Source organism: Oryctolagus cuniculus, chromosome 1 (genome assembly GCF_051225735.1).
Source record: "Oryctolagus cuniculus isolate XC-2025 breed Fujian yellow rabbit chromosome 1, ASM5122573v1, whole genome shotgun sequence".
NCBI classification, from domain to species: Eukaryota; Metazoa; Chordata; class Mammalia; order Lagomorpha; family Leporidae; genus Oryctolagus; species Oryctolagus cuniculus.
The window spans coordinates 38,949,826-38,976,876 of NC_142867.1; the positions used below are offsets into that span (position 1 = coordinate 38,949,826).

A 27,051-nucleotide genomic window follows, 5' to 3' on the forward strand; every position below is an offset into this window, starting at 1 on the left:
TGGCAAGTTAGGAATAGAGTTGTCTAATGGATTTTAAAACAAAATACTGTTAATATCAGTGATTAAATTGCCCACTATCTTAGTATGCATGCGAATATTAGATACTTTGTAAATATCTGCTAAATAGATGACAGGATATCTCCTTTGCTCTTATAAAGATAACCTAAACTAATGTGTTTTTTTTTTTTTTTTTTTTTTTTTTTTTTTGACAGGCAGAGTGGACAGTGAGAGAGACAGAGAGACAGAGAGAAAGGTCTTCCTTTTGCCGTTGGTTCACCCTCCAATGGCCGCCGCGGCCTGCACGCTGCGGCCGGCGTACTGCACTGATCCGATGGCAGGAGCCAGGTACTTATCCTGGTCTCCCATGGGGTGCAGGGCCCAAGGACTTGGGCCATCCTCCACTGCACTCCCTGGCCACAGCAGAGAGCTGGCCTGGAAGAGGGGCAACCGGGATAGAATCCGGCGCCCCGACCGGGACTAGAACCCGGTGTGCCGGCGCCGCAAGGTGGAGGATTAGCCTAGTGAGCCACGGCGCCGGCCCAGATAACCTAAACTAACATTTTATTTTGGGAAGGCGAGACGTGGTGGCTTCCAGTAGCAAAGATATTCCCATTCCATGGTTATAGGCTGCCAAAATTATCATTGTGATATATTATACTTTAATATTTACACTTTCATTAAAAGATTTATTTCATTTAGCAAATGAACAATCTTAGATGAACATGATTTCATATTTACAAAAATGTCTACCATACACAGAAAAAAATCCATAGTGATACCCATGAAACATAGCAGTGTTTTTCTGTGGATGTTGCTATCATGGATGATTTTTTTTTACAACAATTAGCATACGTAACTTTTGTGATTATAAAAAGAAGGTGTGAAAAAAGAGATTACCAGCCCAAAGATAAGGAATAGTGTCAGAAAAGAAACTATATATATATATATATATTTAAGTTTATTTTTTTTCTTTGTGATGCAGAGAGAGAGAGAGAAATCTTCCATTCACCGGTTTACTCTCCAAATGTTGATAGCAGCCAAGGCTGGACCAGGCCAAAGCCAGGACCAGGATCTCCACCTATGTCTCCCAAATGAGTGGCAGGGACTCAAGTACTTTAAGCCATTATCTGCTACCTCCCAGGATGTCTATCAGCAGGAAACTGAATCAGAAGCAGAGATGAGCCTCAGGCCCAGCCTGTCTGATATGACATGTGGACATCAAAAGCTCCATGTTAACTCGCCGTACCACATCACCAGCCTCAGAAATTATATTCTTAACAAGTTTTTAAAAATTTATTTAAAGAAAGACATTATATTCATTTATTTGAAAGGTATAGACACACAGAAAGATTTTACATCTACTAATTCACTCCCCAAATGCTTCCAATAACCAAGCTGGATCAGCCCAAACCAGGAGCCTAGAACTCAATTCGGATCTCCACATGAGTGGTAGGGACTAAACTACTGCTCATGAGCCATCGTTGCTACCTCCAAGGTGTGTGTTAGCAGGAAGCTAAAAGCAGAAGTAAAGTCAGGCCCTCCAATAGGGGATGTGGGTGGCTCTAGTGTCATCTTCACTGCACGCCAAACACCTGCCCTTCTTTCTAAGATTTGATCAGAACTTGGTGTTGTGTCTGTGTATATTACTTATGGATGAGAGAAATCTTTTTAAATTTGTTCCACTGGAGGTATCTATCAAAGTTAGCTTTTGTTTTTGGTCGTAAGTATGGATACCTGTTAACTGGATATTGGTCTGAAATTTCTAGTTGATTACAAAAACTGGAAAAATCATTGAGAATATTAGCTCTTTTTTTTTTTTAAAGATTTATTTATTTGAAAGAGTTACAGAGTGGCAGAGGCAGAGAGAAAGATCTATCTTACATCATCTGCTGGCTCACCCCCAAATGGCCACCAATGGTCGGAGCTGGGCTGATCCGAAGTCAGAAGCTTGGTCCAGGTCTCCCACACAGGTGTAGGGGCCCAAGGATTTGGGCCTATTTTACTGCTTTCCCAGGCCATAGCAGAGAGCTTTATCAGAAGTGGAGCAGCCAGGTCTCGAACTGGCACCCGTATGAGATGCTGACACTACAGGTGAAGGCTTTACCCGCTATGTCATAGCACCAGCCCCAAGAATATTTGTTTTTGACCATTATCAACTTGTGTTTTTTGAGGATAAGGACATACTCACTTTTCCCCTAGAGAACACAGCTGAGGACCCTGTGTTCTCTACAACCTGTGTGTAATTTCGTGACTTTTTAAGTTGCCAGATAATATTTGAGATAGAATCAATAATATGGTAGTAGCAGTACAGCTTTATCTAAAACAAATAGGAGGGCTTATTCAAATTTAGATAACAGCAGGTCAGTCACAATATATTTAAAATTAAGTAATTCAGTGGCAGAAAGCCCAGACCCAATGAGGATGCAACGACATAGTATGTAGTGGGTACACGCTTGGCCATCAGCAAACAGGTTAGGCTTGCTTAGGGAGCATTTTACAGGGATTTTAAAAGGTGCTTTGTTGAAACATGATGTTCTTCTTTCCTCTGTAGACACTTCAGCATTAGTGAATTTTATGGGGGGAAAAAGAGATGAGGGTTTAACCACTGGGGAGATTTGGCAGTTTCAATTAAACAGTTGTGCCCTTTAAATTTTAATTTTGAAATCAGTGACTGCTGGTGTTTGGGTGTTCAGGTTTATTTTTCTAGTGAGGTCATAGGCTTTTGTATTGTTGGTCTCTGTGGTCAAAAGGTGGGAGTATTATGTTGTGTGAGTGTAAATGTAGTTATATTCTGTTTCAGGTGTATCTCGAGAGACTGAACTCTAAAATCTGTATAAAAACAAATATGTTTAGAAAGGATTTTACACCTCTGCCCTATTAAGTAAAAATTCTAGGTTCTATCCCCCTCCTTTCCACTAAACTGCTTGAAGTCCTCTTCATGCTTCATGTTTTTGAGAAGGGGTCTTGTCTGTCTTTGTTATTTCCTATAAAAATGTGATTTCTTTTTATTTAAGAGGGCATGATTTGTCAACAACTGGATCACAACCTTTTTTTTTGGGGGGGGGAGATGTGAAGTGTTTGATCTCAGAAAGCTCATCCTGCTTAGCATCTTTGACTCCTGGAGTTGTAGAGTTAAGTTTGTGTTTAGGAATGACTCCTAGTTCTGGTCTCCTGTAGAGTTTAGTGTTTTCTCCGAAGTCGTTTCTTTCTGGGAAGGCCACCAGAGGCAATGTGAGGCTTGGCCTCCTCTTAATCCTGTCTGGATCACTGGATTCAGATAGCCTCTGAAGCAGCAAAAACGCAGATAATAGTAAGAAATAGCTACAATTTGTTGGACTTAATTATTTGTGACTTGGCATTTTCTGTTCTTCACAACAGCCTACAAGGTTCAGTTGTCACTGCCTCTACTTTATAAACTAAGAAGCGAGGGCTCAGGAAAGATGAACAGCTTACCACACAGCTAGTGGTGGTGAATTTGTAAGTCAACTTTGGTCTAACTCCAAAGCCTGGATATTTCCACCTAGACAAGGTTAGCTCCAAAGAAGACCATCAGTTCTCTTGAAATTACTCATCAGAGATATTTGTGAGCTTGTGGTAATCTGACCTTGTATTATTATTATTTTTTAATTATTTATTTATTTATTTGAAAGGCAGAGTTACAGAGAAAAGAGAGAGAGAGAAATGTTAGACCTGCTGGTTCATTCCCCAAATGGCCCCAACGGCCATGGCTGGGCCTGGGTGGAGCCAGGTGGCTCATCTGGATCTCCCACATAGGTGCAGGGGTTCAAGTACTTGGGCCACCTTCTGCTGCTTTCCCAGGCATGTTAGCATGGAGCTGGACTGGAAGTGGAGCAGCTGGGACTCTCTGGTGTCCATGTGCAATGCCAGTGCTTTAGGCCACTGCGCCACAATGCCTGCCTGTTTGTTTTCTATGTTGTATTTATTTTGTGGTAGGACCCAGGATGGCAAATCACTCACTTCATTTAATTACTAATGTTACTGCTAAGACCACGTTGTTCATGTGAATTTGAAGGCACTGATCTGTGGGAGCATCTTCAAACTGAACATTCTCTAAATTGCAATTTTAAAAAAAATTATTTTCATAATTCATGTGTCTTATGAGCCTCATGTGTTTCAGTTATTGGCATAGAGCTTCCATTTGTAAATTGTTAGAATTTATCTCATCTCCCTCAGCATCCTTTCTAACCTCTTATTTCTAAAGTCTGTGTACGTTAGCTGTTCTTTTAGGTGTTGGTGAAGTCAGGTCTAGAATAGTCTTAAGACTGTCTGTAGGTTGTTTATCGCCATTAGCTCTCATTATTCTAAATGAGTACCCCACCTAGCCTACACTCTGTAACTACACGTTTCCAGAGCTTCTCTAGAGATAGCATCTCATAGCTTTCCCTCTCCCCCTACACTTTTCTTTTGATTGACTAAAAATGTTTTATGACTGAAGCCCAGAAAGCATGAGGGAAAACACCTGTAAGGAGAGAACGTGCTCTCTGGGTGTGTGAAATTGGGGGGAAACAATTGGAAATAAGTGTAATTCCTGAATCTGAAACTTTGAAATGAAACCTCACCATGTGTTTAACACATATTAGTTTGTAAATAGAGTCTCACTAATTGCATTTACAGCTCACAGCAGAAATACTTGTTATGTCTTGTTACTCTAAGGAAAAAATGAGAGAATTATATATGTGTGTGTTTAAGACTGGGAATGCAGAGAATAGTGTGGTGTCAATTGTCTCTAATTATGTGTCTTTTTTTCTGAAGGCAATTAATCAGTTCTTGCCAGATCTTTTTTGGATGAGGCAATTATTCAGCTTTTCTGTTGTTGTGATACCTGAATTCAGGTGTGCCAAGCTTGGAGGAAACTCCATGGAGTGTCTGATTTTGTAAGGCAATAAACGATTATTGTCATTCTTTCTCCTTTCATTGGAATGATTAAAAAGCGCTAAAATTGTCCCATGTTTTATGGAGTCACTGCTTATTCATTACCAGATTGTAATATGTCTTTCAATAGTTCTAAAAGTTTTCCTGTATCCTCAAGACCAATTTCATTTATTCAGGCCAAATGTGTTTCTAGTGAAGTGACCAGTAGTTTCATAATGACAACTAATTGTCTTTACTTTTTGTGTTATGATAAATTAATGAACTTTGTGTATTTTTTCATTTGTTTTTAAATATTTTATTTATTTATTTGAGAGGTAGACTTAGAGACACAAAGACCGAGAGACAGAAAGGTCTTCCATCTACTGAGTCACTCCCCAGATGGCTGCAACAGCTGGAGCTGGGATAATCAGAAGCCAGGAGCTTGGGCCATCTTCTACTGCTTTCCTAGGCCATTGCAGAGAGCTGGATCAGAAGAGGAGCAGCTGGGACACAAACCAGGGCCCATACGGGATGCTGGTGCTGCAGGCGTAAGCTTAGTCTACTATGCCACAGCGCCGGTCCCACTTTGTGTATTTTTATCGAGAAGGTTGTGTCCCTCCATGAAAAAGCTACAGAAAAAGGTGAACCATCAAAGTGCATAATGTCAGGCCAGGAGGTCCCCGAGTCAGGTAAACTCACTCGTTTTACAGATGATTAAACTGAAGCAGGCCTGGAGCCTGCTTCTTCTGACCTCCTATTTTGGTGCTGTTTCTCCAATATCTTGCTAGAGGCTTTATGAAAAACAAAGGGTTCTCCTTCTTCTCCTTCTCCGTGGATAGTGGTGGCTGATTAATGTTGGGGCCTTGGTTTTAAAAATACCAGTTCTGGGTCTGGCCAACAGACACATAAAGAAATGTTCAGGATCACTAGAGCCATCAGGGAGATGCAAATCAAAACCACAATAAGGTGGAACTCAAGGGGTTGCTTTCTATCTTGATGACTGCTGGAGAGAAGTGACGGGTTTGAAATGATAGTTGAGAAGGCTCATAATTCACAGTGAAGATCATGAACTCTGCAGTGCACATTTCAGATTGCATCACTTGTTGAATGGCCTTGGGAGGTTATTTTACCTCTGTAAGCCTTGCTTTCCCCATTTGTAAAGTGAGATTTTGTGTGTTGTCTTATGAGCATTAGTTGTATATTAAAGGCTGCCTCTTCTGCTGTTATTCCCAAATCAGTTTCCACACCTCCCTTGGGAAAGGTTTCTTAGAATGCAAATTCCATTCCTGAATTGTAATGAGAGGAAAGATGGGGAGAAGGGATTACCTGCCTTGGTACTGAAGGTGTCACAAAAGAAATAGTGTTGTTAGATGAGTTTGGTGTGCTTGATTTCTACCTCTTTATGCCAGTGTGTGTAAAGTAACAGTGAGAATGTCACACAATGAACCTTTATGGCAGTTTCTAGAGAGGAAAGACTCAAGGTCTCAACCACACAATGGAGCACCAACAGCAGATGAGAGGCAAAGGAAACTGAGGGAGGCATCTCAGCTGACCAGTGCATGCTAGGACTTTCCCTTAGGAGGCTGTCCCAACCTGTCTTTCACAGTGTTGATACCAAATGGAGTGTGGAAGAGAACGCCAGTTTCAAAAGGCAGCTGCCAAGGAAAAGGAGAATGGTTAATGAAGTATTTTTTAGTTGTTTGAACTAGTTAATTGTTGAGTTATATCATCAAGTGAGTTCTCTCTCTGCTGATGCTCCACGGGAGAACTGGAAATGGACCGCATACCTATCATGTATGCACTTGTCTTTAGTCTGCATCTGTTCATAGGCTAAAAATGAAGTCTACTTAAAACTCTTACCTGGAGGACTTTTATGATTTTGAAGAAAATATGGCTGCAGTAGAGCTAGGACATATTTTTATTGTCCTCAATAGTAACATCAGAAACCACCCTTGCCAGCAAGTCTATTTTGTCAAGCCTTGGGGTTTGTTTTTTTTAACTGGGTGCTGCACTTTGAATAACAGAACACTAGGAAGCCACACTGAAACCTTTTTTTCCCCCCAAAGATATTTAAAAGGAGAAATCAAATATCTAGGTACATTTCAGAATTTTGGTTATAATTTAAAATAAAAAATTTAACATCTCTGTGTTTTCTGAGCATTGTATCCTGAAGCCAAATTATGGATATTCCCAAGTATGTCTTTGGTGCCATGTTTTCTTGCTTCTTTATAAAATTTCAGCCACTGATTCATTTTCTGTAGGATTAAATGCTTTTAATCTCATATTATTTAGTTAACATCATTCTAAATTTTGTTTTTCAGGGATATCAGTATGAACAACATTACTCAATTACCTGAAGATGCATTTAAGAACTTTCCCTTTCTAGAAGAGCTGTAAGTATTATTTGGAGAAATGTGTTTTGTGTTCATGCCACCTCCCATTCTCTGTAGAATCTTTAAATACAGAAATAGACTAATGTTTCTCTTTAGGAACATTTAGATAGTTTAGTGTCAGTGGGCTTGGTGCAAAGAAAATCATGTTTTCTTGGGAAAACAAACTTGATTTTTAAGCAGTATAATTACTGCAGTTAATTTTGAAAGCCAGAACTAAAAAATACCACGTCCATAAGACTTCTCTCTCTCTCTCTCTCTCTTTTTTTTTTTTTTTTGCTGCAATTATTATAACTATGCATGCTGCAGTGATACAATTTAATTACAGTTTTATCCTGCGATATCAGGGCTGCTGGATAATTACTATTGTTGCTGAAGGAGTTGCTGTGCGGGTAACAGAAGCGTAAAAAATGACTCAAGTTGCTGGAGGATGCAACAGTCTACACTGACAGAGAACAGAAAATGAAATATAGATTCTCTTGGATATTTGCAGATAGCATTTGGGGGTGGGGTGCAGGCATGGGACATCATCCAGCTCTCTAAGAATACCTTTAAATCAGTTGCATCTCATGTTGCCAATTTTTAACAGTTTATATTGTAGAAAAAATTATTTTCACTTGTTTTAACCTGCATTTTGTAATACTGTGCACATGTTTTTGAGTCTATAATCAAAATAGCAAACTTTTAGATTTTAAAGAAATTGGGAGTTCTGATTATATTTTAAGAATACAGGTTAAGGGGCTGGCGCCGTGGCTCACTTGGTTAATCCTCCACCTGTGGTGCTGGCATCCCATATGGGCACCAGGTTCTAGTCCTGGTTGCTCCTCTTCCAGTCCAGCTCTCTGCTGTGGCCCCGGAAGGCAGTGGAGGATGGCCCAAGTGCTTGGACCCCTGCACCCACATAGGAGACCAGGAGGAACACCTGGCTCCTGGCTTCAGCTCGGCGGAGCTCTGGCCATAGCGGCCATTTGGGGAGTGAACCAACGGAGGGAAGACTCTCTCTGTCTCTCTCTCTCTCATTGTCTGCAACTCTACCTGTCAAATAAATAAAAAATAAAAAGAATACAGGTTAAAAACAAAGAAAATCAGACTTGAATCAAATTGATATACCCTTTCATAGGCTAAGCTAATAGATCATATAATGTATAGAGTTTGGAAAGTGATAGTTTGATATTAAGAACAACAAAGAGATCTAGCCCTGAGAGTCTAAATTAGTTTTACAGATGTGTCTCATACTCCAGCTGTTGAGTATCGATCCAAGTCAATGAATGTCTCCTATCTTAGTTGGGACCCTCACCTACAATAGGGAACAGGAGTCAAATAAGATATTCAGATTGTGCGTCTGCTTCTGACAGAATAGTGAAATAGCAGTTAAGTGTTTAATGAAGTACCTACACTACTACTTAGTTGAACATAATGCTCTCATAGCAAAAATGGCATGGTGATTATCTGCCACTTGCAAGTTTGTGAACTGAATCAAATTACTTAGCCTCTCTCTGCTCAGTTTCTTTGTCCATAAGGTACAGATAGTAATAGTCTCTCCCCCTAAGCCGGCGCCGCAGCTCACTAGGCTAATCCTCCGCCTAGCGGCGCCGGCACACCGGGTTCTAGTCCCGGTTGGGGTACCGGATTCTGTCCCGGTTGCCCCTCTTCCAGGCCAGCTCTCTGCTGTGGCCAGGGAGTGCAGTGGAGGATGGCTTGGGTCCTTGGGCCCTGCACCCCATGGGAGACCAGGAAAAGCACCTGGCTCCTGGCTCCTGCCATCGGATCAGCGCGGTGTGCCGGCCGCGGCGGCCATTGGAGGGTGAACCAACGGCAAAGGAAGACCTTTCTCTCTGTCTCTCTCTCTCACTGTCCACTCTGCCTGTCAAAAAAAAAAAAAAAAAGTAATAGTCTCTCCCTCTTAATATTCTAGAGAAGACAATACGAGTTAATATATTTTAAGTGCTTAGGACAGTGCATGAAACTGAGCAAGTGTTATATAAAGGCCAGCTCGCATTTATTTTACTATTTTCAAGGTGCACAAGAACAAAAAGCAGTAGAATATTTACCACATGTTATCTTTAATTTTTTTAATTGAGAGGTAGACAGCTGCTGGTTCACTCCCCCTATGTCCACAACAACCCAGAATTCAGTCTGGATCTCCCATAGTGGTGCCAGGGGCCCAAGCATCTGAGCCATCATCTGCTCTTCTCTGCTATGTATGCCAGCAGGAAGCTGGAATAGGGAGCAAGTCTCTCTTGAACCAACCCACTCCAGTATGGTATGCTGGTGTCCCAAGTAGTGTCCTAACTGCTGTGCCACTCATTCACTCCACCAAATATTATCTTTGGATAAAAAGGCTAAGTGTCTGTTTTTTATTAATAAATCTTATTTTAAAAGATTTTATTTTATTTGAAAGGCAAAGTTACAGAGAGGCAGAGGCAGAGAGAGAGAGAAATCTTCCATTCTGTGGCTCACTCCCCAAACGGCCTCAATAGCTGGTGCTGGGCCCATCCAAAGCCAAAAGCCAGGAGCTTCTTCCAGGTCTCCCATGTAGGTGCAGGGGCCCAAGAACTTGGACCATCTTCTACTGCTTTCCCAGGCCAAAGCAGAGAGCTGGTTCAGAAGGGGAGTAGCTGGGTCTCAAACCGGTGCCCATATGGGATGCCAGCACTGTAGGTGATAGCTTTACCAGCCATGCCACAGCATTGGCCCCTAAGTGTATATTTTTTTTAAGATTTAGTTATTATTTGAAAGAGTTCAAAGAGAGAGGAAGAGACAGAGAGAAAGAGGAGAGAGACTTTTACATCCACTGGTTCACTCCCCAGATGGCCACAATGTCTGGGGCTGGGCCAGATGGAAGCTAGGATCCAGCAGCATCCAGTGGGTCTCCAACATAGATAGCAAGGACCCAAACACTTGAGCCATCCTCTGCTGCTTTCTCAAGCTCATTAACAGCAGCCAGGACCTGTACCAGTTCTCATGTGGGATGTCAGTGTCTCAGGCAGTGGCTTTACCTATTACACAACAATGCCAGCCCCCTAAGTGTATGTTTTATATTTACCTCCTGCATTTTTAATAATGGACATCAATGGTTTTATAATGAAGTTTTTAATTTTTACCTAAAAATTTGAATTGAATTTAAAAAAGTAAACCATGTATATGAAGCCTCCACCTCCACCCCTTAACCAACCTTTAAGGTGCTTATATATCTTCGTTTTCATTCTCTATGTGGTTTTAGATCTTAGGATTAGTCTCTTTACAGAAATAATTGTATAATGAAAGGACATTAACCAGTAGTTGTTCAATTGTTGTATAACCATTGTGGGCTAATGCCGGTGCCGTGGCTCACTTGGCTAATACTCCACCTGTGGCGCCAGCATCCCATATGGGCACCAGGTTCTAGTCCCGGTTGCTCCTCTTCCAGTCCAGCTCTCTGCTGTGGCCCCGGAAGGCAGTGGAGGATGGCCCAGGTGCTTGGGCTCCTGCACTGGCATGGGAGACCAGGAAGAAGTGCCTGGCTCCTGGCTTCGGATTGGTGCAGCACCGGCGGTGGCGGCCATTTGGGGGGTGGGGGTGGACCAATGGAAGGAAGATCCTTCTGTCTCTCTCTCTCTCTCACTGTCTATAACTCTACCTGTCAAAAACAAACAAACAAACAAACAAAAACAAACCATTGTGGGCTGTGTGATGCATCAGGCAGGAAATGGAGATGACTGCCTCACTCTGGATGGAGCTATTGTATGCAGACCACCTCTGCTAATGCCTCTGATTACCAGTTCTGCCTTTAGGATTTTTATAGTGAGTGCCTGGATGTGGAGTCAAACCTGATTAATCTGTGCCTTATGAAGCGCACATGTTGGATTTCTTAAAATCTCAAATAGCTAAGCATATATCAACCTCATGAATTCTGTCAACCAAGACTTTTAATTAGAACCAACTTGAATTTGACCGCCAGTTCTTTTAGCTAGGTCATGTTCTCCATATTCTGCTGTTGTACTAACAAAGCCTATCAAACCAAGCTGGTACAGTTTCTCTAACTACTGTATGGGATTTCAAAAATGAATTTGGTTAGGAGAGTAGAGTGTTATGTTTAAAGAACATTTCAAAGTAGTCTTTAAAATCTGGCAATACTTTAGGCATTCAAAGAAATTTATTTTCCATATTAATATAAGCATAGTATGTTTTTTCTTTATAAAAATATAGTTGATTTTGACATTCCAAAATGATGCTGCTATGACTATTGTAATATTTCATAAACAGTGTAACCATTTGTCCAAAAGTCATCTGGAAGTCATTTAGGAATGACTGTGAAGTTGAATACCCTAGGTAGAAATAACTGATTTGCTGAGAGTTTTTTCCATGTTAGTTAATGAGGTGTGCTTTACAAGATGTGAGTAATTTGGCCACATTTGATATGGTGAGCTAGAATGCTTAGAGTTTTAGGCACAATCATTTCCCAAGAATATGTAAGAAGTGTTTATAGAAATGTACACATTCACTTATTCTTTCAATAAACAATTGAGTGCTAGTCTATGTTGGGTCCTGTGATGAATGCTAGGGATACAGACACAGCATGGTCTTTTCTTCAGAGTTGACAGTCTCCCTAGAGCTGTGTTACCCAGTACCACATCCACTAGTCACAGGTGGCTATTGAAATTCACATGTATAATAATTAAAGTTAAATAAAATTAAAAATTCAGTTCCTTAAAGTTGAACTAGCCACATTACAAGTACTCAGTAACTGTGGATACTTATTAGACAGTGCAGATATTAGATTGTTTCCATTACTGCAGAAAGTTCTATTGGGCAATGTGGATCTAGAGGGAGAGATGAAAGTAACACGTTACATCACCGTACAGAAATGTGTATGGCATAAGCAGAAGCCTAATGCAGTGTATGAATTCAAGGCTGTGAGAGATTTTGGAAAGTCTTCCCAGAATAGCTTCCACTGAGTCTTTTTTTTTTTTTTTGTAATAATCAAGCTCTTCTTTATTTCTTTTAAAACTTTATTTATTTGAAAATCAGAGTTACAGAGAAAGGGAGAGACAGATGGGAGAGAGATCTTCCATCTGCTGATTTACTTCCTATATGACCACAACAGCCTGGGCTGAACCACGCTAAAGCTAGGAGCAAGGAGCTTCCTCTGGTCTCCCACATGGGTGGCAGGGGCCCAGGTACTGTTGCTTTTCCCAGGCCATGATTAGGGAGCTAGATTGGAAGTGGAGCATCTGGACTTGAACTTTTCACCCACATGGGATGCCAGCATCACAGGCAGCAGCTTTATCTACTATACCACAGCACTGGCTCCTTCCACTGAGTCTTGAAGCATGATTATAATAAGCGTGTTCCATGAAGAACTTCAAAGTGCATCCAAAGGCATGATGTACGCCAATATAAGCAGTGGCTTTTTGTGACCAAGTGGAAAGGTCAATTGAGAGAAATGTCAGGAGATGAGGCTAGATCATGGGGTACCTTTTTAAGCTAAGGAGTTTTGATTCTATCCTGAAGGAGCTGAATTTGATATGAGCGTGAGCAGTAGGGAGATGAGGCACTTTGCCCCAGTGAATGACTGGGTGCCATTTATTGAGCCTGGGAACACAGAGAGCCCTTTGTTTAGGGCCTAAAGAATTAAATTTTATAATAAAAACAGGATGGTAAAGAGGATGTGGATAGAGCTTTACGATGTACAGAAGTCCATTCTCATAACTGAGGAAAGTCAGTCTTACCAAAACGCTGAGCTGAAGAGGTTAAGAGTGCTGTTCAAGTTCACATGCCTTGTATGTTGTTTTGCTGGGACTTGGAATCAGGTCTCCAGCGCCCTGCTTTTTTTTTCCTGAAGCACTGTAAATGATATGTATTTATACTCAAGGAAATGTTCCGTCCAAGGTTTTAAGTGAAAGGGACTTTAAGTACTATTGTGGTCAATTGCTTTATTTTCACGTTTGACCTGCTTTCAGAAGTTACCTGTAAACCTGCCACCCCCACCCCCAGAAATACAGAAACATAGATTCTGGCTCTACATTTACTCTATACATGGCTCTGAAATCTTGAGTCTATACTGTACCAAGCTGAATGCGCCTGATCTTATCTGAAATGTTGAGAAAGTCTCTTGATTTTTTTTATACTACCCTTTCCTAGTCTTTAACATGAGACAGTTGGGGCAGACACTTGGTGAAGGAGTGAAGTAGCCCTTTGGGACACCTGCATCTCATGTAAGAGCACCTGTTTTGAATACAGGCTATTCTCCTTCCAATCCAGCTTCTGCTAGTGAGCGTCCTAGAATGCAGCAGATGATGGTTCAAGTACTTGGGTCCCTGACACCCCATAGGCTCCTGGCTTTGGCCTGGCCTGGTCCCAGCAATGGTGGGCATTTGGGAAGTGAAGAAGCAGATGGAAGATAATGCTCTCTTTCTCTCTGGCTTTCAAATAAAGTAAAAATACATAAAATGGGACATCTCATAGGGCCACTGTACAAAGGCACTGAGATAGTTTATGCAAAAGTGCTTCGTGACCATAGAGAGCTTGGTCTAGTAAGGTAAATCTGACTCATCATCTTAAACATTGCTGTCTTTTCCTTGAAGTCTTTGGAGGAGGAGAGATTTTGTTTGGGGATATGAGTTGGAGTGGTCCAATGTGAGTATCTGTTAGCAATATAAAAGAAAAGTCAGAATTTGTAGAAAACATTCAGTTAGCACTGACAGGATCTCTGGCCTGATGTGCGATACTACCACAGATGTTTTTGGTTCTCCTTGAGATTTGTCAGGGCATTAGTAGCCATTTGGGGAATGACTGAAATTTAGAGTTGTGAAAGTGATTTAGTTAGAAACAGCAGGAGGAATATCCAACTATTTTCTGTAGACTGTCGTGAAAATTCCTATGGATTTTACTTTGATGTGGCAACAGCAGTAGAAACTGTCACCAGCTCTGGCACTTGGACTATTATTGTTTAATGCATATTCTATGACTGGGATAATTCTATTCGTTGCAAAACACTATTTTACTTTGGAAGACTTCACAGCGCTCAAGGGCTAATAGGTGTCTGAGTACCAATTCCATGTTACTTGTCATTTTGTTTCATCTGTATGAGAATTCTAAGTGGAGCACCACTTTATACAAAGGGACTAGCAGTAGATTTAAACACAGGGGTGGGCACGTGGCACTGCAGTTAAGACACCACTTAGTTTACCTGCACCCGTGTTGGAGTCCCTGGGTTTGAGTCCCAGCTCTGCTTCTAATCCACTTTCATCTAAGGTGTACCTTGAAAGGCAGTAGGTGATGGCTTAAGTACATGGGCCCCTGATACCCATCTGGGAGACCAGGATTAAGTTTCTGGGCTCTGGCTTTGGCATGGCCCACCCTTGGCTGGGTTGCAGGCATTTGGGAAGTATTTTTCTTTCTCTCCTTCTCTCCTTCTCTCCCTCTCCCCTTTCTTTCTGCCTTTCTAATAAATAAAATGATAATAAAAAATACAAACAAAGGCCAGCGCCGTGGCTCAATAGGCTAATCCTCCACCTAGCGGCGCCGGCACACCGGGTTCTAGTCCTGGTCGGGGTGCCGGATTCTTTCCCAGTTGTCCCTCTTCCGGGCCAGCTCTCTGCTGTGGCCAGGGAGTGCAGTGGAGGATGGCCCAAGTACTTGGGCCCTGCACCCCATGGGAGACCAGGAGAAGCACCTGGCTCCTGCCTTCGGATCAGCGTGATGTGCCGGCTGCAGCGCGCCAGCCGTGGCGGCCATTGGAGGGTGAACCAACGGCAAAAAGGAAGACCTTTCTCTCTCTCTCTCTCTCTCTCTCATTGTCCACTCTGCCTGTCAAAAAAAAAAAAAAAATACAAACAAGGATGGATCAAACTTAAATAGCTTTAAATAGTTAAATTGCCTATGTACACTTACAGTTAGTCCTCTATATCCATGGGTTCAGCCAACTGGGGATGGAAAATATGTGGGAAAACAGACTTTTTATTGTCATTATTCCTTAAGCAATACAGTATTCCTTTTTTTTTTTTTTTTAAAAAAAGATGTATTTATTTGAAAGGCAGAGTTACAGAGAAAGAGAGAAGGAAAGACAGGAGAGATCTTTCATCCACCGGTTCACTCCCCAAATGGTCACAATTGCTTGGGCTGGGCCAGGTCAAAGTCAGGAGCCAGGAGCTTCAGGTCCTCTATGCAGGTGGGCAGGGGGTTTTGGACCATTCTGTTGCTTTCCCAAATGCATTAGCAGGGAGCTAGATTGGAAGTGGAGCAGCTGGGACTCGAATCAATGCCTCTATGAAATGCCTGCATTGCAGGCCATGGCTTAACTCACTGAACCACAGTGCCAGCCCCAGCAATAGAGTATTCTATTTACATAGGATTTACACTGTTTTAGAGATTGCAAGTAATATAGATATGATTTAAAGTATACTGGTGGATGTGAGTAGGTTATAGAGAAGACTGCACCATTTTATTTAAGGAACTTCATCACTCATGGATTTTGGAATCCGTGGGAGGTAGAACCAATCTCTCACCGATATTGCAGGAAGATTGTCTATATAACATGTCAATTTTAATTTCATCTATCCAATCATATATATAAATAAAATTAAATCCTCAGAAGTGGGCATTCCATGCAGTGGTTAAGACACTGCTTGACATAGTGATATCCCATATCAGAGTGCCTGGAATTTTAGTTCTGGCTCTGCTTCCAGTCCAGCTTCCTGCTAATGCACACCCTGGGTGGCAGCAGGTAATGATTCAAGTGGTTGTGTCCTTGTCACCCATGTGGGAGAACCAGATGGAGTTCCCAGCTCATGACTTTGCCCAGTTTTGACTTTCGTCAACATTCAGGCAGTGAAACCAGCAGATGGGAGATCTCTCTCTCCCCCTCCCTTAACTCTCTGTCTCCTCCTTTCTTTCTTCCTTACTTCAAAATAAATAAAATAAAGATTTTTTTAAGATTTAAGAAGTCCAATTCATTTATGAATAACATACAGTAGTATGAAACACATATAAAACATTCTGCATATGTAATATATATAACACTCTGTATTAACATAATATCAGACTTTCAAACTTTTAATTTTATTTGAGAGAAAGAGACAGAGAGAGAGAGAGAGAGAGATCATCCATCTGCTGGTTCATTCCCTAAATGCTAGCAAAAATCTACCAGGAGCCCAGAACTTAATCGTGGTCTCTCATGTGGGTGTTAGAGACTCAAATATTCGAGCTGTCACCTGCTACCTCCCAGATGCGTGGGCAGCTGGATGCCTGAATACAAAGCGAAGCCAGCACTTGGGCCAGCCACTCCAATATGGAATGCGAGTATCAGAAGTGGTGTCTTAACCACTCCAACAAATGCCCACCCCTAGACTTTTAAAATGTTCCAGTCAAAAAGGATTTTCATATACCCTTCAGTCAGATTTCCCAAATATTAGTACTCTTTTTTACGACATATATAAAATATATTTCTTCTGAACCATTTGAGAATAAGCTGTATGCGTAAAGCTCCCATATCTCTAAATACAGTAATGCTGATTCCAGAAACACAGGATACTATCTTAACCAAAATTGAACACAGAGATTCACCTTTGATATAAATAAATAAATATTTCATATGTAAATATATATTTATAATGGTCTCATCTATAATTTTTTTACTTAAATTTTAATAGCCCACTGATGATCTTTATAGAAGAAAAAAATGTATGATCCAGGATTTAATTCAGAATTGTGAACTACATCTGGTTCCTGTGTCTCAATAGTTCATTTTAAAATTTCTAGAATGATTTTCTTATAATCTCTATTTGAAATTATGTAGATAATTAAAATTAGTCAAACTTGGCAAAGAAATTATTTTAGAGTACAGTAGAAAAATAGTGGCAGTTAACATTTATTGAGAGTTTGCTATGTGCTGAAACTTTAATATATTCCACTCAATGAGGTACACAGGGTTTGTTATCACAGGTTTACAAATTAGGATATGGAGGCTTTTTTTAAAAATATTTATTTATTTGAAAGGCAGAGTTAGAGAGAGGCTGGAGCTGAGCCATTCCAAATCCAGGAGCCTGGAGCTTCTTCCAGGCCTCCCACATGTGTGTGCAGAGGCCCAAGGACTTGGACCATCTTCTACTACTTTCCCAGGCCATAGCAGAGAGCTGGATCAGAAGAGGAGCAGCGGGACTTGAACCAGCACCCATATGGGATGCTGGCATTGCAGGTGGAGGCTATACCTGCTACACCACAGCAACAGCCCCAGTGTGGAAGATTTAGAGGTGAAAAGCCTTGATATGGTCACATGGTAAATAGCAGAGCCAAGAGTGGAATCAATATCATTGTGGCTCAGTTCATTCCTCTTCATTTTTAAGCCTATAATTTTGCACACTGCAAGGCACAGGAATGGAAGAAAGCTGAAGAGGGCATCCACTCACCTGCAGCTCAAAGTGGGTCTACAACTTGCCATCAAAGGTAGTCAGCTGCCCAGTGTGTCCTGCAGTAAGGTCACTGGAAGCATTTATTAATAACAAGTACTTTCTAGAACAAAGTTTTCTTGCCTGGTCTGTCCATTTTACAGTTGAGGTCATTGAGACCCAATCGGAGATAAGTGGCTTGCTCAAAGTAACACAGTAAGTATGTCTGAGCCAGAGTGAGAACTACAGTTTAGTGCCTTTTTCACTATATCTCATCAACTTTGTTTTTAAAGATTTATTTATTTATTTGAAAGTCAGAGTTACACAGAGAGAGAAGGAGAGGCAGAGAGAGAAGTCTTCCATCCACTGATTCACTCCCCAATTGGCTGCAACAGTTAGAGCTGCACTGATCCGAAGCCAGGAGCCTGGAACTGCTTCTGGGTCTCCCTTACGGGTACAGGGGCCCAAGGACTTGCATCATCTTCTGCTTTCCCAGGCCATAGCAGGGAGCTGGATCGGATTTGGAGCAGCTGGGACTCAAACTGGTGCCCACGTGGGATGCTGGCACTGCAGGTGGTGTCTTTACCTGCTACACCACAGTGCCAGCCCCTCCCATCAACTTTTATGTCTCTGAGATATATAAGTATCATTGCATAGTTTTTTCATAAGATATACTTTCCATAAACTTAGAAGACCCTTCATATACATTTTTGCTTCAGAATAAATTTGTGTTTTAGTTCCATATTTCCACAAACTTGTTTAAATACCCTTGTAGCCTTATTGGGTCATTTACAGGTAGAGAAAGTATCTATTGTTTCCTTCTAATACTTATAAGGCACCTTCTGTGCTTCCAAACTAAACATTTACTCTGTCTTCTCCTTTGATGACACCTTCTAGATATGTTCTATCAACCAGTATTTTCCAGAAAAAGCAAAATAGTTCCTCACTTTTTCTGATAATGTTTGATAGCTAAAAATATTTTTTTGGATGCACTCTCTCATTTCATGTTGTAGTCCTCTGGGAGGATGGTTTGGTAGCAAAGATCATTGCTCTTACTATTTGGATAGACGTGGTGAGCTCATAGATGAGTGTTGCTTTTCTGATTCATACCATTTCCTTTAATGAGCCATTTGAGAGCTCACAGATTAGAGAGTAAGGGTGAAAGAGAAATGGGAAGGGAGCTTGCATAATTGGGACCTATTCGAACTGTATAAGCCTTCCAAGAACATTGTTTTGTTTTAACTCATAAAACTCTGTGAGCTGTATTTATCCCCATGTTGCTGATAAGACTAAGCTTTTTTTTTTTTTTTGTCAGAGATTAAGTTAGCCCAAAGTCACAAAGCTCATTAAATTAAAAAGCTGTTGTCAATCCCAGGTCTGATTATGCCCCTGTAGATATGGAGAGGATGAGAAAAGACTAGACAGTCTACTGATTCTACAAACATTCGTTAGGTAAAGCACTAAATGCTGTATTAAATGAGATTTTTTTGCCTTCAAGGGAGAGGAACTGTATACTCGAGGTATGAGAGTTCAAAGGAGAAGGGAAATTACTTCTAGCAAGAAAGATTAAAGAGACCTCATCAAAGAGTTGGCATTTCAGGAGAGCCTTGAGGGATGGTGGGAGTTACTCATGAGGAGATGTGCAAAGGAGCATATGCATAGATGGGGAGACAAGGTAGTAAAAATGTTTGGTTTGGTTGAAATGTTGAATTCTTGAAAGAACATTATGGGAAAGAAACCTCGAAAGAAATTTGGGGCCAGACTGAAGACTTTCTTGGCAGACTGGTGGAGTTTAAGGTGTTGAGTGACTAGTGAAGTTTTTTGAGCTAGGGAGTAATTTGATCAGATATGACCTTCAGTAATTGTTATCTCATAGCAGAGAGTTTAGAATTGAGAGAGGTCAGGGAAACAAATGAGAAGCTGATGGCAATAACGTAGATGAGAATTATTTGAGAATCTGCATTAGAATAGTGAGGGTAAGGAAGGGACCTCTGTGAAAGATGTTATAGAAAACGAATTGAGGTTATCTTAACTGGCGTGGCAGGGAAGACATTGACATTTAATTTTAAAATTACCAGAAGTTGAATGATGTTTTGGCAAAATTAGAGACAATTCAGAAAAAGAAACTGTTTCCTAAGAGAAGATATTAAAGGCAGTTTTGGTTGAGTTCATAAAGGATATGGGGACGAGCATTTGAAATAGGTATGGAGGACATAAAAGAGATGCATGGACACAGATTATAGAATAGCATACCATGAGTATAGACTTGGGAGTCTTTCTTTTGAGGTGATTATCAGAAACATGAGATTGAGAAAGCTGGCCAAGGGAGAGAGGGTGGAAGGACGGGAAAAGAGGCAAAGACGTATCCTTGGGAACGAGTGGAGTCAGGGTGTGGAAAGATCAAGTGCCAGACGAGAAAGAGATCCAGGGCAGAGTTCTGCCCCAAGAGCTGTGGGAGGGGAGATTCTGACCAAAGAAGTGAGAGATCCACACTGACATGCTGGAGGGGAATGCCCATGACCAGATACTGAGAAAAGGCCTTGACTTGAAGTGTATTTAGAATCATGCAGTAGGGTGCAGAGAGTGACCTTGGGGTAAAGAAGCTAATTGAGAAGCAGGCATTAAGGAACTGCAAGTTCCTGATTTGTGGATAGTAAAAAAAAAAAAGCCTGGAACATTTTCTATATTTGATGGGAGTCTACCAGTTTTAAGAGGCAGAAACCTAGCTGAGGCATAATAGAGGATTTATTGGTACATGTAGAACTAGAAAGTCCAGAGGTGGAGTTGGATTGAGCTAATGCTGGATCTTGAGGCTTAAAAGTAATGAGAGTTTTCTCATGCTTTCCATTTCTGAGCTTTGGCTATCTCTACTTTTGTGTTTTTGCTTTATTGTTTCCTGTTACAAATAGTCTATCTCTCTATGGTGGAAAATATAACCTTCAGTGGCCTCGAGTGTATCTAAGCATCTTGAGACACTTTATGAATAAAGAGTTTTCTGAGGAAAACTTTTAGGAGGACTGTGATTGGCCAGACTTGCTTCACAGTGCTGTCTTTGAACCATGGGATGGGCTACCTGGAATCATGGACTCGTCTGCAGTAGAACTCTCAAAAGAAGAAAAAGAAAGCAGGGAGGGAGACATGCTAGAAGCATCCATATCCCAACCCACTAGACTGTAGTAACTAGGCACGCTGTGGGAACTGTTTGTGTAATTGGAATAATCCAAAATAAACCAAGGATTGCTGGAAAATACTAAGGGCCCACTTAAATCCTCGATAATATAAAGTTGTAGTGGAACCAACTGAGTCTAACTTTGTCCGGTAGTGCCTAGGAGTCTAGGAATAGAGGTGATGAAAGATGTGATGTATTTAGAATTTGGGTTTGATGAACCAGGATTTAATAGGGGAGCAAGGAAAATCAGGAGAATCAAGTAGTTCATTGTTAGTGTTTGGCATGGGATTCAGAAAGTGTAGAGGGGCAAATGAAACTGCAGTTTGCTGGTTCATTTATTTACTTTCATCAAGGCTGTTTATTTGTTCTTTGACTAAATATATAGGTAATGAACTACAAGTATATATGAAAGTGTATTTTATTTTTACTAGCACAATTAAATTTTCCAGTGCAGAATTAGGCTAAGTCATTTCTTTCTTACACTTATTCAATGTAGTATTAATCATAGGAGTACTTAGAAGTAATCAGAAGCAAACCCATGAACTAAAGAAATCTGTACATGACATGAAAGAAAGGTTTTCTCATGAAATTGAGATTTTAAAGAGAAATCAAGGCAAAATATTGGAAATGAAGAATTCAATAGAACAAATAAAACATTTCGTGGAAAATCTTAACAACAGAATTGGTGAGGCAGAAGAAAGATTATCAGAGGGGCTGGCACTATGGTGTAATGTGTAAAGAAAGCCACTGCCTGCATCCCTTATGAGCACTGGTTCGAGTCTTGGAAACTCCACTTCCAATCTATGCTATGGCCTGGGAAAGCTACCTGCGTTTCCGGCATCCCATATGGGCACCGGTTCTAGTTCCAGTCCAGCTCTCTGCTATGGCCTGGGGAAAGCAGTAGAAGATGGCCCAAGCCCTTGGGCCCCTGCACCCACGTGGGAGACCCAGAAGAAGCTCCTGGTTTAATTCCTGACTGTTCCAGTTACAATATAGCTTCCTGCTAATGCAGTAGGGAAGACAGTGGATTTTGGCCTAATGCCTGGGCCCTTGCCACCCATGCGGGAGACCCAGATGGAATTCCTGGCTCATGGCTTTGGCCTTTCCAGACCTGACTGTTAAACTTATTTTGGGGTCTTTCTCTTTCTCTGTCTCTCTCTCTCTTCCTCTTCTCCACCCCTGTTGCTCTGCCTTTCAAATAAATAAATCTTTAAAAACCAACAGTTAGCAGAGGCTGGCATTGTGGCCTGATGGGCTAAACCACTGTTGGGTTAAGCAGCCACTTGTGATGCCAGCGTCCCATATCGGAACACATGTTCAAGCCCTGACTGCTCTACTTAGGATCTCATTTCCTGCTAATGCTTGAGAAAGTGGTAGATGGTGGCCCAAGTATTTGGGCCCCTCTTATTCACTTGAGAGACATGGATGGAGTTCCAGGCTTGTGGCTTCTGCCTGTCCCAGGTGCAGCCTTTGCATCCATTTTGGAGTAAACCAGCAAATCAAAGATCTCTGTCTCTGTCTTTTCCTCTATGTCACTCTGTTTTTTGAATATATGAAATTAAACTTACAAATAAAAAGAAGTTAACAAATATAGAGCCTGGTGTTCTTTGTAGTTCTTTGTGTATAACTTCTTAAGGTGACAAAGTAGCTGTCTGCTGTATCCTTCAAGACTTCATCCTCAGCTTTCAGAAGGAAGGATGAAAAAGGGGAAATATCCCAGTAGTCAGCTTCCTTTAAGAAGACATCTTGAATATACCAGTAATTCTGCTTGCCTATCATTGGCTAGAATTTAGTCACATGGACACACGTAACAGAGGATGTTGGGAAATAAGACCCTTGAGTTGGACATGTTGTCTGGACTACAGTCAGGGTTCTGTTACTAAGTAGGAAAGGAAGAATTGTTAGTGGTTAGGTAGTTAGGTAAGGTACAAGTAAGAAAACCATTCCAAATGGCTTAAACAGTTTCCAAATGCCTTGTAAAGCAAGGTAATACAAACTGTTCCAGGACTGGTAGTTGCTCAGCCACATCTAGAAACCAGTTCTCTCGTGCTATCCAGTTGCCTTTCTCTTGTATGGGCTATACCATGGCTATTGTCACTTCTCATAGCTTATTACATAATTCACACAGGGTTTCATCCAGAAAGAGAAAACAGTCATACCTACTAATATTGCGTTATTTAGAAAGAAAGCTATCTTTGTCCTTTCACTATATTGACCAAAGATGGAGTAACTGGTTAGGTCTGCCTCTAACCAGTTACTGGAATGAATATTGTGATTTTTCTGAGTCATGAAAAGGAGGGGATATTTGAACAAAACCAGGTTCTGCCAGGAAGGTGTGGAATTGGTGCTTGGTAGGCAACCAGCAGTGCCAGCCAGATTTCCTCTCTCTATTATGCAGATCTCACCCAGTGTGTGGTCTGTTTTGAGTCTCTCCTGCCAAATGAAGCCTTTCCTGGTCGATAGCACTGGACTGTGTGCCTTGTTATTTTGTGCTTCAGGTGTGTCATTGTATACTTGTCTCCTCATCTTAATGGCTTTTCTCCAAGGAAGGATCTATTACGCTTCTCCTGTATGATGTTTGGTGGCAGTAATAACATTTTAAAAAACATATTTATTTATATATTTACATACGTATTTGTTTCTTTGAAAGAGTTACAGAGAGAGTGACAGGTGGCTGTATCAGCCAGGGATAGGCCAGGCCGAAGCCAGGAAACAGGAGCTTCTTCCAGGTCTCCTATGTGGATAGCAGGTGCTCAAGCACTTGGGCCACCTTCTACTGCTTTTCCCAGGCCATTAGTGATCAGAAGTGAAGCAGCTGGGTCTCAAACTGACACCCACATGGGATGCTGGCCTCACAGGCGGTAACTTTACCTGCCACATCACAGTGCTGGGCCCTAGTAATGACATTGTTTAACCTGAAATTGAAGGAGGGGTTAGACAAAGGGTTTCTTCTCATTTTAAGTTTCTTGATATTGGAAACCTTATCAGCCTATTTAAAAGTAAATTCCATTGAAGTTTATGCTTAATGAATTGTACTTATTTAAAATGAAGTGAGTGAGAAACATCCTGGGAAAATCTCAGTACTTCCTTTGCCCTACATATGTTGCTTAGTCTGTTACAGAAGCTCAGTAAATATTTGTTGGTTGATGTTAGTTATTTTTTAAAGCTATAACATATTATTTCCTCACATGGGTGGATATTACATGTGTTTATTGCTAGAAGGTAAAATGACTATGTTGTCAGGAAAACTTTGCTCAGGAAATGTCAGCATTGCTGGAAGTTTTATTGATTTATTTCTAAAATAAAGTCATACTTGGGTTACTGTAACAGGAAACAAGAGATAAAAAGACCAATTTGATGCAGGTGGAACTGAAATATCTTTGAATTGAGTAAAACTTTTTAGTATATAGAAGAGTTTTAAAAGCCTTGTAGATGGAGATTTAGCAGGTGCATATTTACTTTTTAAGTGTTATTGCTTTAGTTTTTGTGCATTTATAGAGAGATATACAGTGATATATATATGCTTAATTTCCCCCATCTCTCTGAAGGAACACTAACTTAACCACCTTAGAATTTCTGTAAAAAGTATTTCTTAATACATGTAATAAGTTTTTTCTTTTTTTAAAAAAAATTCTTTATTTGAAAGAGCCTTAGAGCCTTAGAGAAGGAAGGTGAGACAGAAAAACAGTAGTTCCCTCCCCAAATGACTGCAATAGCAAGGTCTGAAACAGACCAAAGCCAGAAGCCAAGGATGCCATCTGAGTCTCCCGTGTGGGTGGTAGGGGTCCAGACACTTGGGTCATCTTCTGCTTCCCAGGAATATTAGCAGGAAGCTGAGTTGGAAATGAAGTATCTGTGAATTCAACCAGCACTCCAATATGGGATGCTGGTGTCACCAACAAATTAAACCCATGGTGCCACAATGCTGGCTCTAATACCTGTATATTCTCAAAACATATTCGCTATTTACAAATCCTTTTATAGAAGTTATATGAAAGTGGAAAAATTTTCACTGTTCTTTGAAGAAATAGGGTAAGTCAGACATGATAAGTTGATGTGGGATTACTCTTATAATCTATATTGGATGAGGTTTAACCTTCATGGCGGAATATCCAAGGGGAACTATCAAGGATACCACTTGGTTGATGGCCTTCTTCATTCACTAAGAAAATAACCACATCCTTGTTCCTCTTAAAGCCAGTGGCAGAAAATAACACAAAATAATATTGTTCTATTTCTAGAATTTTTGAGGGTACATGGATTTCAAAAATTTTTTGCACCAACATATAACTTATTTGTAAATTATTTTTTCTGTGAACTTTTTCAAACTTGTACATTACTTTATTTGCATTGTTTTATTTCAAGGATTTATATGATTTAGATATACTATATGACCTTGGGCAAGGCACATAGGAAACAGGTTCACATTTCTCATTTGTTAAAAAAAGAAAATAAATCCAAGAGTGAGTGCTTGGATGATAAATTTATCTGGCCCAAGACAGATGATTGTTTAATGGACCAGTATAGTAGGATTATGAAAATGAGAAATACTGCACAAATGTTAGTATGCTTTTATTATATATATTGATATCAAAGATACCTTAAAGGTAACCAATACACCTCTTTTGGTGTCTTGATTTTTCACAAGAGTCATCATAATTCTAAGCCCTTGATCAGGCCCTAACATATAAATGAATATGTGATTCAGGACTTACAGCAGAAGTAGTGTTGTAATATTTTTTGCTGTTTAAAACAGTTGCAAAAATTTTGGATCCTGCTGATTTGAAAGTATACTTAATAAAAGAATGTCACTTACCTCCTGTTAAATGCTTTCCTGTGGCTCTACTTGCCCAGTTCATTTCTAAACGAGGAATGCCTTCTCTGAAGGTAGTGTTCTAGGCTGATGGTTGTGCCTGTTGTACTTTGCACACAGCATGGCACTATGGTGATCCACCCACTTGAGAAAATTTAACGGCATCATTGGAGAGGCAGCCTGGACGTGTTTGAGTCTGATCTGTGATACTTACCTATACATGGCGTCCACAGAAGGTGCATAAAGAAACAATGAAGGGAGAGAGAAGATATTTCTGAGGGGTGGATTAATGTTGATCAGGAGGGAAAGGCTAAACTCAAGGTATTTTTCATTCAGGACTTAACTGTAGCACATTATCCAACCGTCTGGTGATCGGCTCTGCAAAATGAAGGCAGCATGAGAGTGAGTGTGAGGCTGTGGCTACACTCTTCTGGTGTTGTCACCTCCTCCTCAATTTCCCCATAATGTGACAGAGAAATTGCCATTTGTTATTTATGTGCAAAGTATATTTCTTGCCTGATGGGTACAGTTGCTGTGGTCTCCCTCTGCTTTGTCCACCCCATGGCTCCTCACAACAGCTGTTGAAAACTACAGTCCCCTCATCTGCCCTCCCCCCAGCTTAGTACATATGTCTAGTCAGTGTGGATATTGTGTTCATTATTCCACTAATTCTGGCTAGAATCCTAGCCAATTGACCGCAATGAAATTTCTGTGATAGAAGAAACCTAAAGCCACACATTTTTCAGAGAAATAACATCAAATGGTTTATTCTTTGTTTCACACTTGCCTCTCTTGTTTGTTTAAATTGTCTCCCAAGTAAAGAAATCTCAGTCTAATTTAGCATGTTTCACAAAGATATTAACCCCTGGGGCTGGCATTGTGGTATAATGAGGAAAGCTGCACCTGCGACACCGGCATCCCATGTGTGCACCAATTTGTGTCTTGGCTGCTCCACTACCATTCCAGCTCCCTGCTAATGTGCCTAGGAAAAGTAGCAGAAGATGGCCAATGTACTTGGGCCAAGAAACCCAGGTGAAGCTCTGGCTCTTGGTTTCAGCTTGACTCAGCCCTGGCTGTTGAGGCCACTGGGGAGTGAACCAGCAGATGGAAAACTCCCTCTCTCCCTCTCTCCTTTTCTCCCTCTCTCCCTCTCTCTCTCTCTCTGTGTGTATGTGTAATTCTGATTTTTAAATAAATAAATAAAGGCATTAACCTTCTGGCTCAGATTCCCTTCTGAAATGTGGCCTACTCATTCATATACACCACTGACTGCCCAGTGTCCTATGTCTAATGAGTGCTGTTCTTGCTTTCCCTTCCTGCCGAGGGACATAGATAGAAAATGTCATGTAGTATATGCTTTAGGAGTAGAAGATGTATCTGGCTTCTCCTAGTCATGGATGTTGCTGGCATCTGGAGAATGAACCAAAAGGTAGACAATTT

General features: G+C 40.9%; 1 protein-coding gene across 3 annotated transcripts in view; it reads left to right on the forward strand.

The window, feature by feature from the left end:
• The window catches only part of LGR4 (leucine rich repeat containing G protein-coupled receptor 4), a 121,688-nt gene that overhangs the window by 57,602 nt on the left and 37,035 nt on the right, over positions 1-27,051 (forward strand). For all 3 annotated transcript variants that reach the window (XM_002709023.6, XM_017345627.4, XM_070072143.1), the window contains exon 2: positions 7,194-7,265. In XM_002709023.6, coding sequence (XP_002709069.2) covers positions 7,194-7,265 — 72 coding nt within the window. The remainder of the gene's footprint in view (positions 1-7,193; positions 7,266-27,051) is intronic.